The following is a 13,294-nucleotide window of genomic DNA, read 5'->3' as shown; positions in this document are numbered from 1 at the left end:
TGTAATTACTTCATGGCCTCAAACTCCGTGCACCAAGCTCTGGTCACAGAGTTTATCTCTTATCTAGAACATAACCTGCTCCGGACACTAAATCATGCTTCTTAGTGTAGGCCTCTGGTTCGCATGTGTGTTTTTTTTAGAGAAGATCCAATGTACTGCCTCCCTTTTTCTTCCCTCCCTTTACATTTGGATTCCCACCTCTCCTCCTCCTCAGCTGCAGCTCATCACCTGGATTGCCATCTTGTCTGCATTTAAAGCATAGACTGCATAAACCGTTGCTGGAACTGCTACCTCTGCGACCTGGATTTTGAAAAGAAGATGGTTGAATGGATCTATGGATGTGTTTAAAGCATTATCTAATTTATGGTATGTATCGAAATGTTTTTTGGTTTGAATGCATATTTTTGCAGTCCTGCATGCAATAATTTAAAGGGAGCTTGAAACCAAAGTTTACAGGAAAAACCCCGTGAGTCATCCAACTTCTACGTTTTTGTCAGGGAACCAAATATTATGGCATTTTAACAAATACACATAAAAACATGCTTTTTCATACAGACCCACAAAATTCTATACATACACACACATGTATCGAAATGTTTTTTGGTTTGAATGCATATTTTTGCAGTCCTGCATGCAATAGTTTAAAGGGAGCTTGTCGTATTGATGCGACAAGATTGTTTTATTACACAACCTCTAAATAAAGTACACTCACATAATTCATAGGTTAGTTCAGGGACAAATTATCATGGAATTATCTGTATTTCCTCGAAGCAGGAGTCTCATCGTTCAAGGCTTTGTTTAGGACCTAATTATACTGCATATAAACTGTAGCCTTGCAGGCCTTTTTGACCGTATATATATGTATCTGAATTTATTGTATGTTATGACTTAGTTTGTCAATTACATTTCAATGAATCAAAAAGAAATGCAGAAGTAATATCAAAGTGTTTTATGAGCACATAATAACAAGATACAACTGAAAACTGAATATGTAGGGGATGGTTTAACAAAAGCAGATTATTGCCCCCTGCCCCCATCCCAAATCATATGGGTCCCCCAATACGCTGTCGCCATGGAAGCACACACACACACACACACACACACACAGGCATGTATCATCACATCACAGGCTCAGTGGCAGAGCTGCACTTGTGATTCCCGCATGCTGCTGTGGAGAGGCAGTGAAGTGAGGTGGCTGCTGCACGGAGGCGTCGACTATCCCTTTTTATGATTGGTGACCACAGAATGCCAGGAGAAGGGGAAGGGGAGGTGTGTGTGTGGGGGGGCGGATTCTCTGTAGGAGGAGGAGGAGAGGAGCAGGAGAGGAGGATGCATTGCCCGTTCATTATTGGAAGCAGCAGGGAGTGAAGCAGCATCTGTTTGAGGCGAGAAAAAGAACCTGCATGGAATGGAGGAGCGCTAGAGCTGCACCGTCGCTGTCGTCAAGACTCCCACCGCCTCCACCACTGCTGCCACTCTGGACTGGGATTTAATGGGAGACACTCAGAGTGGGTATGTATACATCATTTGAATGCTTACTCTGTGAAATGTATTAATCACCCTAGAGAGGGTGAAGTTAGCAAGGTGATGACAGATTGCATTCTTGGCTTGTAAAGGATGCTATAAAATGTGTAATGGATACTGTTTAGTATGGACGTCATTAGGGTTTTAAGCTTTGCACAGCTTGTTCACTGAAATCAGGAACTGTGGTTGAACGTATAGCTTCATTAGAGGGGAGGAGGGTTGGCTGCCTGGGGATTTGAACCCTTAACCCAGGTTTGATTGAAGCTATTGCTCAGATGTGTGCCTGTACACAAAAGCAGCTCTTTCATAACCACTGTTATTGATATTCTTTCCAGCTCTGTGATGCCCGAGGGACCAGTCGTGTGGATCCAGTGCCACCTCTGATACGATGTTGAGAGCAGGGGGGGCAGCCACCTCTCTGGCACTGCTGCTGCTGCTGCCGCTGCTCTGCTGCTGCTGCCACCTGTGCCACTCGTTGCGTAAGTTTCTCAAGGACTGGGTATGCCTCATCCAATTACAGATGGTATAGTTGCAGCTAAGTTGGTCTCTAAGGGATATTAAGAATCAAAGAAAGAAGATGTCAGTCAGATCGTCAGATGGTCAGTAAAGAGTAGAGAACTTGCAGAGACAAATCAAAAGTACTGATTTCAGTTTACAACAGTATAACAGTTTTACATTTGTAGGGGGGTTAACGATTTCAATTTGTCATCTGGTTTCCTAGTCCTGGCTGTCTTTGTAGGGATTTACCATTTACAGGATCATCTTTGCTAAGTAACACATAATCAATGTGGACCTGGAAAATAGTGGATTCATGCTGTGGCATTCATGCCATGTTGGATAGATGGGAAAAACTGTCATGGTTACAACTCGGCAAAAGGACAAGGTTATAGTTCCCATTTGGTCAAAGGACAACTCAGGATAGGAAGAGAGTTGAACAATAGAGTTCTCTGACATAATAACACCTTGTGAAATAACGTTGGTTTTATTTTGTTACAAGTCTATTTTTTCTGACACAAAGCATCCATGTTGCCTTAGCTTCCAGATATTTCCACATTATGAAATCAGGGCTTCCCCCTCTTAGTCATCACTTGACTCATTTTCCTTTTGTTCTCAATCCGTAAGACCTCTTTGATTATTTAGTCATTTTTTAGTTTTCATGCTGAATTACTAATTTCCAAGAAACTTCAGAGCACATCTCTTGGACCCGAGATTAAAAGTGATGCTTTTGCATGTCACTTTTTGGAGGAACTCGGTTTTACAGATCTGACAATTAAATCAACTAAATGATTAGTCGAAAAAAGGTTTGAGTGTTCATTTCCCAATACTTTTTTAGTCCAGGAAAGCCGTATAATATGCGCAATACAATAAGGCTGGCAGTAAATGGTCAAAGCGGGCACAACAACAGGAGCAAACAACATAGTAAAGTTTTTCACCTTAAGTTAAATGACGGCTATCTTTCCTTCTAAGTAAACTAAGATGAATACAGTTCAGTTTGGAGGTCACGTGACCGGGTCAGGTGATACACTCGGTTGTAAACTTGGAAGATGCTGCTTGTGGGCAGCTGAGGAACATGGGTGAGGAATAAGGGGGGAGGTTATTACTGTTTGCACAACACAGAGATTAACGGCATGTTGCAGGGGAGGAGGCAAGAGGGGGACCGCTGTTGCCATGACATCGTGTGCATATTTGTCTGCGTGTGTATCAACTGTACAGTATAGGTATGCATATGTTGGTATGTGTATACACCTTATGATTCTGTGGGTCTCTCTTTCTGTTATTGATGCTTTGCATATTTGGCTGAATTCCACAACATGTCTCACTGTAATCCTCACCATCTGTACAAGAGCACACATAACATACATTATGTATTACATGTTATCGATGTTTTTGTTATAAAACCAACTGCACCTTACAGACAGTATTGACCCAGGAATAAGATGTTCATATTAAATATTAATCTTGCTCAGCATGAGGTGCAAATGAGCATTCCCTTTTAACTTATAGCACACACCTTATATCTATGCATTTCATCAATCACACACTTTAACAGAAAATGTAGAATCCAGCAGCTTGCTTTTCAGTCGAGCAAAATGCTGGTGTGGGAGTAGGTGCTGTAGAAATGATGAATTTGCTTATCACACAGTCATTGATTGAGGGTGTTGCAGCCTTGTTTTTATTGATCCGCACACATGTCTGAGAGGGTGATACCATACATTTATGGTCAGTCTTGGTCTAGATTTCCAGCCGCATTCTCCATCCATAAATTGAGTTTATAACCGCATTGGTGAAAGATTTAAAGAGCAGGGTCAAAGATAGAGTGTAATTCAAAATGTAATCAATATGTGCTCTTCTTCAGGATAACAATGAACCAGTTTAACTGATTCTGTCTGCACTGCTATATACAATAGATTCATCTTGTAACTGCACATAACGCAATATCTACGTGTTTTGTCACCCAGTCTGAGGGTCATTTTTTGAATGATACAAAATATATAGTTTATACTTTGAGCAGGTTTCCTAAGTAGAAGTACTGTTGACCAACAGGCCACATGTACTGGTTGCATAGAAGTCAGATTGTAGAAGTCTATGAGAAGATGATCCTACTCCTCACTCCAAAACACAGTTTCACAACTTGTTCATCACAACATTATTGTCCCATTTAGATTAAAATAGATGATTAAGGGCCTGTCTACCTTGTGATTATTATGAGTATTTTCCGGCCTTGGTGTTTTGAATTTTTCATCTTGTAACTTTTACCATTTCACAGTGTGTTTTCAATTCATTTGGTCTGTTACAAATGTTTTGTTTCGTGTTTTGGTTGTACCGCCACCCTCTTTTCCTATTAAGATGACTATGTCTACTTCTCATATACAGTCTATAATGTGGGCTCCAGTTGACAAGCAACCCTGACTGCTTTATTGAATATATCCTTTGCCGTTGATACTGCTTTCTTTAAGGCATTTCAGGACACCTGTTATCTCTGTTTCTGATGGAGAGCAGGGGTCACATCTAATCATCTGAGCATTGATTTTTAGGCTTTCATACATTGTGAGGATTGTATGTATTGCTCAAACCTTTAGTTTTTCTGCGACTTGAAACCAAAGCTATACCACGAAGGTCATATCCATAATCTATAGATAACACTGTAGCAAAGTTAGAGAAATGGTTGCATTGTTACTTGAGAGAATAAAGGAAACATAGCTGTATATGGATTCATTATCAAACATTGGACGACTGAATAAATCAAAGATGCTGTTGCATTCGTTGAAATACATTTAAGTTGGTATGAACTGTATTATAAAATATTATTTTTACATAGCATTACATTTTTCCACACCATTTAGGGGTTCCAAAACTCTCCGCTTTCGCAAAAGCAGAGGATAAGCTGTTCAAATACCTCTTTGTAAACTACCAGAAATGGGTCCGGCCAGTGGAATACCTGAACCAGACGATCAGCGTGAAGTTTGGCCTGGCCATCTCCCAGCTAGTTGATGTGGTAAGAAAGAAAAGCACTGATTATTGATATAATTCAGTCGTGAGTCTCTGATGTGTTAACTACAGCCTATGAATGTAAAACATACATTTCTTTCAACTTGGCTACTTTTTAATTGAAACTGTTTACACTGTTTTAGGATGAGAAAAATCAACGAATGACAACCAATGTGTGGATGAAACAGGCAAGTGTACTTCACATCTAACCTAAACATTACAATTAACTATCATTTGTAATCATGCAGGTTTAAGGTATTGCTGATAGTGTTTATTTAATGGTTGAGGAAATACTCTTTAACAACCTCTGACATAACATGGCATTTAGAGGCAACAAGTCACCCTTTTTTAATCTGGTCTGGTGGCATTTCACTGACAGTTCTCATATGAGTCCTTTGGGCCCTGTGCCCACGCACCTGGCTCCACCAGCCGCCTCTTCCCAACTCCTGTCAGCCTTATTCATGGCTTTGAGTGTCCTGTCTGTTGAGCTTCCTTTGAGTTATCACCACAGACTAGACTCTGTCATTGGGGTCAGTTGCTCCCTTTCAAAGTGATGGATTACAGTAGGCTACCTCTTGCCAAAAGGCTGATGGAAGGGCAATCCCCCCTGTGGTGATGTCTATCTATCAAGCATGTAATTTGCAAAGTATTTCAGTGTCAGATTTAGTGATTTTATTTATCGCAATCTTTTGGCGGTCACTTTTTTGATTTAGAAAAAGGAATACCGAACTACAGTTTTTTTCATACACTGGTTTACCCTCCAGCGTTTCTTTCTTTCACAAGGAATCTATCGTGTAGCATATTTTACACATTAAACAGATTTGGTACATTGTGCTATATTAATGCTAGAAAAATATAACATTACACATAATATACCACATCCAAGCATTGGTCTTTATGCCAAGAGTTACATCAGAGAATTGATACAGTTAATATGAAGCTAAAACCAGTAGCCGGTTAGCCTAGCTTAGCATAAAGACTAATGATGTAAAAGCTAGCCTTGCTCTATCCAAAGGTTACAAATCCACTTACCAGGACTTCTAAACTAATTAGGACATAGTTCAGTATAAACCGGTTGCCCACACTTCCATAAAAACACTTCCCCCTTCTTTTAAGGCTTAGTGCTAAACTAACTTGGTTTTTAGCGTATTGTGGTTTGAATGTTCTAATCTGACATTATGGGAAATATGCTTATTTGCTGTTGTGCCAAGTGTTAAACCTTCACTTAAAAGCCTCTATGTGTAGATGTTTTTGTTAAATGTGTTCAATGTTTCCTTTATGTAGGAGTGGACTGACAGGAAACTAAGATGGAATCCTGATGACTATCAGGGCCTTACAGCCATCCGAGTCCCTTCTAACAGGATCTGGCTTCCCGACGTTGTACTGTACGATAAGTATGGGCCATTATATAAGGAATAAATTACATCTGCGTCAGTCATTTAATTTTCTGTTAGCCACGGCCACACGGAAATGCTGACGGTGCTGTTACATAACTGGCTTAAATGATATTTCTTTCAACAGTTCAGATGGGCGTTTCGAGGGAACTGTCACTAAGGCAGTTGTTAAGTATGATGGAACCATAACGTGGACACCACCAGCCAATTACAAATCAGCCTGCACCATTGATGTTACCTTCTTCCCTTTTGACCTCCAGAACTGCTCAATGAAGTTTGGCTCTTGGACATATGATGGCTCCCAGGTGAGACTCTACTCCGCAGTAAATTAGTGTTAGTCATGACGAGCAATGTACATGAAATTTCACTCTGTATTTAACAGGTGGACATAACTCTTGAGGACTTCCACGTGGACAAGCGGGACTATTTTGACAACGGTGAATGGGAGATAGTGAAGGCCACAGGCAGCCGTGGTCTGAGGACAGACAGCAGCTGCACCTATCCCACCATCACCTACTATTTCATCATCCGCCGGTTGCCTCTTTTCTACACACTCTTCCTCATCATACCCTGCATTGGCCTGTCCTTCCTCACCATCCTCGTCTTCTATCTGCCCTCTAACGGTGGCGAGAAGATCTCTCTCTGCACCTCTGTCCTGGTGTCGCTCACAGTTTTCCTCCTGGTCATTGAGGAAATCATTCCTTCCTCTTCCAAGACTATCCCTCTCATCGGGGAGTACCTGGTCTTCACTATGATCTTCGTCACACTCTCCATCTGCATCACAGTCTTTGCCATCAACATCCACCATCGCTCCTCCTCTACACATCATGGCATGGCACCGTGGGTGAGGAGGATCTTCCTACATCGACTGCCTAAGCTGCTGTGCATGCGCAGCCATGTGGACCGATACTCTCCAGCTGATATAGCCAGAGCAGGAGGACTGGGTATGATGAAGAACTCAAAATCTGAACTTACACCTCTGCTCTACACCAGACATAACCTACAAGCAGCTTTGGATTCTATTCGCTACATAACCATGCATGTGGTTAAAGAAAATGAGGTCCGAGAGGTGAGTATGTTGGATTTTGTGTATTTGTACATCATATGTAATAAGGTAATTGGTTAAAGGGGACATATAATGCTAATTTTCAGGGTTCATCTTTGTATTTTGCATCTCTACTGTGACATGTTTCCAAGCTTTAATGTTCAAAAAGGTTTTTATTCTTCTCCTAGTGCCTGTGCTGCAGCACCTCTTTTCACCCTCTGCCTGAAACCAGAGCCCAGTCTGATTGGTTAACTGGCCGGCTCTGTTGTGATTACATAGTGATGTAACAATAGCAGCGTTCACACCGCGTACTTTGCAGTAATAAGTGCTGGCACTTTGTGCCCCGGCACTTATCACACCAGGGCACTAAGTACATATCGCGTTCACACCGGAGTACTTTTCCCTGAGGGAAGATTACGCAAATGAGCCGCTGACTTGACTTCATCTTCTTGTGCTTTGGGTTTACTGGCAGGCCGCAAACAACTTCACGGCGTATACTGCCGCCCGAAGTCCCCGGCCGGAAGTCCCCGGAGTTGGGGACTGGCTTCAGTAGAAGCTTCTGGGACTCCCAGCAGCTTCTACTGAAGCCTTCAGAGTAAATCGCCAAAACCCCGACACCTCCTCATCACTCCACCGCTCCCACGTTTTTTTTTGTGTTGCCATAAGTTATTCTCTCTCCGTTGGTGCGCGGGGCTAATGATAATGCCACAAATACAATGGCGGCTTCACAAAACTTTTCAGAGTTTTACGGGGCGTGGTTTGCAATTCGCCCAGCCAATCAGAACTGGAGCACTTTTTCCCCCCAGGATAGTACCACCTCTCTAGCAGGCACTAAAAATGGGGGTAAAAGTTCCCGGCACTAAGTACTCTTTTTGGTGTGAACCCAACATAATGGGTACTAACGGAACTAAAGGGGAAAAGTACTCCGGTGTGAACGCGGCTTATGTCCCCCTCTGGAGGGAACTTTGTGATTTTCGCCTTTGCAGATCATACATGAAGAAAAACCTATATCACACTACAGGAAAGGGGACACCCCAAAAAGCCTAGGCCTCTTTAATACTTTCACTGATTTGAAACAAACTGACATGTGCTTCTCTCGTACTCCAGGTGGTTCAAGACTGGAAATGTGTAGCCCAGGTCCTGGATCGAGTGTTTCTTTGGGCCTTCCTCGTGGTGTCGATCCTGGGCTCTGCGCTCCTCTTCATTCCTGTTATTTACAAATGGGCCAGCATAATCGTCCCTAACCATGCTGGAAGTACCCTCTAAGCCGCAGTTAAACGAACCGCAAATAGAGGCAAAGCACATCAACATGTCGTCATGGGTCATATTTGAGATTTTAAAGACTGAGATACTGTGATTACCGCACAGATATTGTCCTACTCTGCCAACTGCATTCAGGCTGACAGATCCGCCAGAGATAAAGCTGCAGATTTGAGGCCTGGTTTGCTGAGTGTATCATTCAAATACTTTTTTTTGTTTATAAGAGTTTTTATTCTGTATTTCCGAGTGTAAAGATACATTTAAATACTCAATTGATGTATAACATATAATGATAAAATCACCCATGTTTCATCCACACAGAAATACACTCATTTCCAGTTGCTGGCATCTTAGATAGAGGTCTGATAGCGATACTAGTTGGCAGACAACATGTCCTCACAGGATATTTTGGATAGCATCAGGCTAATGGCTGTTGGTCACGGAGGTGGCAGGGTGGTGTGGTAAATTTAAAATGTAGTTGTATTCACTTTAAACATCGTAAGAGTAATTTAATAACAGCTTCCAACCTAGATATTCAGATACACCATAGATAGAATAAGACCTTCATTCTCATTCTTCATTATTTGACTCTGTGTCTGCATATCTGCTATGTATTCTGTAAGGCAGAATTAAAATAAAACTTATGGATCTACTTTGCTTTTAAGTTATTCTAGTTCCAAAAGTGAAAGTGGAAAAGAGAAAGGAAGTGAGAAAATAATCCTATACAACGTACTTCTACTATAATACCTTTGTGTCTCACTGACATGTGTGCATTCAGAAGAGCAAAGCTACCATCTGCTACTCCAAAAGCCACACCTCTTCAGGGTGCACATGGTTTTTCTGAATTCCTTCTGCGTGACTGCGTGGGAAGAAGAGGCGGACGTTCGTGCCCAGACTTGAGTTTCTCTCAAAGCCTTTCTGCCTTCGGGACAAATCCTGCATTCGTCTTCGGGGAACACGATTCTTAGTAACACATCATTACAGAGGCAATGCATGTCCAGGAAGTTTTTTAGCAAACTGCAAGTAACTCAAATGATGTAATACATTGCAATGCAACAGAAAGCCTTAGGTTCATTAAACCAATATCAACATCTCTAAGCACAAAAATACATTTCTCAATTCCCAGTCTGCAAATCCTCCTTCCTCTCAATCCTTGCCTTGTGTCTTAGTCCCACCCAGAGGAGATCGTGAGTGGAGAAGGCAAGGAAGAGTCTTGAGGAGAAAGGAGTCAAGGAGGAGAAGAATTTAGAAATGAGAAAGGACTGATGAACACTCGGTGCTCCAGAAGCTCAGCCTGCACTGCCTCAGCATGGCCAGGTCTGCACATTACAGCAACACAAAAGCAACACAGGCACCATCAACAAAAACATGTTGGTGATTGTAGTGATGAAATCTGTGAATTTCTGTTGCTGCTCCATCAAATATAGAGACTGTAAACACAATGTTTTTGTTGTTTTCGAACAAACAAAGATGGACAAGACAGTTTATACTGGTCCTGAAGAAAGTGCATTTTTCTAAACTGCTCAACAAATCTTCATAGCTGTCTAGAAAACACCACTCTACCGTTAACTATAAAAGGTGCACTTATTTTGCATGGAATTCAAAATGGTAAAAAACATGTGATTCATCTAATGCAACTAAATCTACACAAAAGCTGGATTAGTCTGGGATCCTTACAGTAAAAACAGTGATACAAAGATACATGGTTATCATTATTATTGCCTTTTGAAGACATTTTTATCTGAACAAGACACAAGTATTTGGATCCCCTTTGCTCTTTCCTGAAAGATCAACAGCTCTACATGTTATTAGATGGTCTGAGCACCCTCTTGAAAAGAGCATGTTATTGACTATAAATAAGAAATACTGAAGGCTACTTCAGAACAGAATTCACTCGAGGAGGTACAAATAAGTAGCTTTAACACATTTCTAAGCAACAAAGAGGCCACATTGTTGTCCATCCCTGAAGAAAAGCCCAAAGAAAAGCTTATCCATAATCCACTTATATAAGCTTTCATGGAATTTCTAGTTTTGTATTGAGTGTTTCCTTTGGCGTTTCACACAAACATCTTAGCACCTGCCACCCGGAGTTACTTCATGTAAAACAGGTACGTTACAGGTCAATCTTGCATGTATTTTAATTATTTTAATGGGAAATGTTTGATGTAAAAGTACTTTATTGAAGTATATGTTTATAGCATTTAAGGTTAGATTTTGAGAGTGAATAATGATGTCTTTATCTGTTTCTCATGTACAGGTTAAATATGCCCCTTTACCGAAATGCAACATGTCTTCTCCTGTTATCCTTTGTGTGCTTGTCATGGAGAATGTGTCACGGAGGGAAGATTTTGATCGTTCCTTTGGAAGGCAGCCACTGGGTTAACATGGACATCATGATCGAAGCTCTCCACTCTCGAGGACACTCTGTCGATGTGGTGCGGACCAATAAAAGCTGGTACATCCAGGATGACTCATCGCACTTCAACACAATCACCGTTCCTGTCACTGAGGCCTTTAATAATGACTTCATCAACGAGATCCTGAAGAAGATCTTTGCCATAGAAAGAGAAGGGAGCTCAGTTTTGAGCTTTGCAAGTTTGCAGGCGGAGATGTTTGCTGCGATGTTTAACATGCACAGAATAATGTGCAAAATGGCTACTGGCATGTTTAAAGATAAGGACTTAATGAATAGTTTGAAGGAGAGTAAGTATGACTTGGTGCTTACTGACCCGGCGTGGGGTGCTGGTATATTGTTGGCTCACGCTCTTAAGCTGCCTCTGGTTTATAATGTGCGGTGGATAACTAGTGGAGAAGGACATAGGGCCATTGCACCGTCTCCCTTATCTTATGTCCCATTGACCGGCTCAGGACTGTCAGACAAAATGACCTTCATTCAAAGAGTCAAGAACTTCCTTTTCTCTCTCATTTGGCAAGCTCAGGATGCATTTTTTATCCGCCCTCAGTATCAAGCTGTTTGTGATAAGTTCTTCGACCCAGAAGTCCGATATAATGACTTATTACAGGGAGCAGACCTGTGGCTGATGAGAGTGGACTTTGTGTTTGAGTTCCCTCGTCCCACCATGCCTAATGTTGTCTATATTGGAGGGTTCCAGTGCAAAACCAGCAAAAAACCTCTCCCTGAGCACCTGGAGGAGTTTGTGCAGAGTTCTGGAGAGCATGGGGTCATCATCATGTCTCTGGGGACCTTTGTAAGTGAACTTCCTGCTGATATGACTGACAAAATTGCTGCAACTTTTGCGAAATTACCCCAGAAAGTCATCTGGAGACATAAAGGTGAGAGACCAGCCACTCTGGGCAACAACACTCTGCTAGTAGACTGGATGCCTCAGAATGACCTTTTAGGACATCCCAAGATAAAACTGTTTGTGGCTCACGGAGGAACCAATGGAGTCCAAGAGGCTATTTATCACAGTGTCCCAGTTGTTGGTATGCCCCTGTTTTTTGACCAATTTGACAACCTGCTGCGTCTAAAGGAGAGAGGCGCGGCTAAACTTCTTACCATTCAAACCGTGGACAAAGACAACAACTTGCAGGATGCCATCCAGGAAGTCCTGAATGAGCCCTCCTACAGGTTGAACATGCAGGGACTCTCCAGGCTGCACAGAGATCAGCCCTTTTTCTCGGTCGTCACACACCGTAAACGACGATTTTATAAGTTTCTAAATGAATAAATTGTACTATCACCCGAAATTTGACAAACAATACCCGGTGATAAAAAAGTTGGAAAATTAAAAATTTTTTTGTAACACTCCTGTGTTTTTTTTGAATCCCGTCAAAATCATAAATCGACCACTAATATAAACGTCCGGAACAAATACCTTCGTTTTAAAAGTTTTGTCTAAACGTTTTACGACAATTTCTATTGATTTAGTATTTGACGGACGGACGACGCGACGATTTTGCGACTTTATACCTAAAAACAGTGTTCACCAAAAAAAGTGGGCGTTAAGACAACACCTTCCCGCCAACTGGATAAAAAAAGAGTAACAATGGGGTGTCGAAAACATTTTTCGGAATTTGTGTTTGGGTTCGGAAATTTAAAGGTCGTAACTTTTTTTGATTTGGTGCTATAAGGACAATAATTTTGACAAACTTTCCCGAAATGTTTTTTAACGTTGGGTTTGGTATTAAGGGGACGACCGTTCCCCAATCCGACCAACGCTGTTGAAGTTAATACAAATTCAAACTCCCCATAAAAAAGTTGCCATTAATTTCTAAACATTTGTATCTAACCTACGATATTTAATAACTAAACAATGTTTTTTGTTCCTGTCCTTCAAGTCCACCCAAGAGGTTAAAAATGAACAAAAAGAAAATAAGTTTTCGAGAAGATGCCTGTAATGTTTTGATTGTTGGTGTTCCCCTCCCTCTTTTTTCGTTTTTTTAGCGACGTTTTGTATCGGTTCTTTTCTTTTCGTCATTTATTAGATGTCTTCACCATCCTTTATGGTCGCCGTCAGAACATCCCTTGAGACCAAGGAAGTCGCAACTCGACGGGTTGGAAACACAGAAGTGCTGTTTGAGATAAAGGTCTTTCCTCCCCGCCCACAGGTCGCCGCAG

At 41.5% G+C, this 13,294-nt stretch overlaps 2 protein-coding genes across 2 annotated transcripts; both read left to right on the top strand.

Moving 5' to 3' along the window:
• Positions 1–1,319: 1,319 nt before the first annotated feature.
• chrna5 (cholinergic receptor, nicotinic, alpha 5) lies at positions 1,320–9,365 on the top strand. Its single transcript, XM_010785862.1, has 8 exons — positions 1,320–1,512; positions 1,860–2,003; positions 4,869–5,020; positions 5,157–5,201; positions 6,298–6,407; positions 6,535–6,712; positions 6,790–7,476; positions 8,560–9,365. The coding sequence occupies exons 2-8, from the start codon at positions 1,913–1,915 to the stop codon at positions 8,716–8,718; spliced, it is 1,422 nt and encodes a 473-aa protein (XP_010784164.1). The 5' UTR covers positions 1,320–1,512; positions 1,860–1,912; the 3' UTR covers positions 8,719–9,365.
• A 1,407-nt stretch (positions 9,366–10,772) lies between these two features.
• On the top strand, positions 10,773–12,404 carry LOC104958159 (UDP-glucuronosyltransferase 2A1-like). The gene is made up of 2 exons (XM_010785870.1): positions 10,773–10,820; positions 10,970–12,404. The coding sequence occupies exon 2, from the start codon at positions 10,977–10,979 to the stop codon at positions 12,402–12,404; it is 1,428 nt and encodes a 475-aa protein (XP_010784172.1). The 5' UTR covers positions 10,773–10,820; positions 10,970–10,976.
• Positions 12,405–13,294: the final 890 nt, after the last annotated feature.

Source organism: Notothenia coriiceps, unplaced genomic scaffold (genome assembly GCF_000735185.1).
Source record: "Notothenia coriiceps isolate Sejong01 unplaced genomic scaffold, NC01 NC01_scaffold00028422, whole genome shotgun sequence".
NCBI lineage: Eukaryota > Metazoa > Chordata > Actinopteri > Perciformes > Nototheniidae > Notothenia > Notothenia coriiceps.
This window is presented reverse-complemented; position numbering and strand designations above follow the sequence as displayed.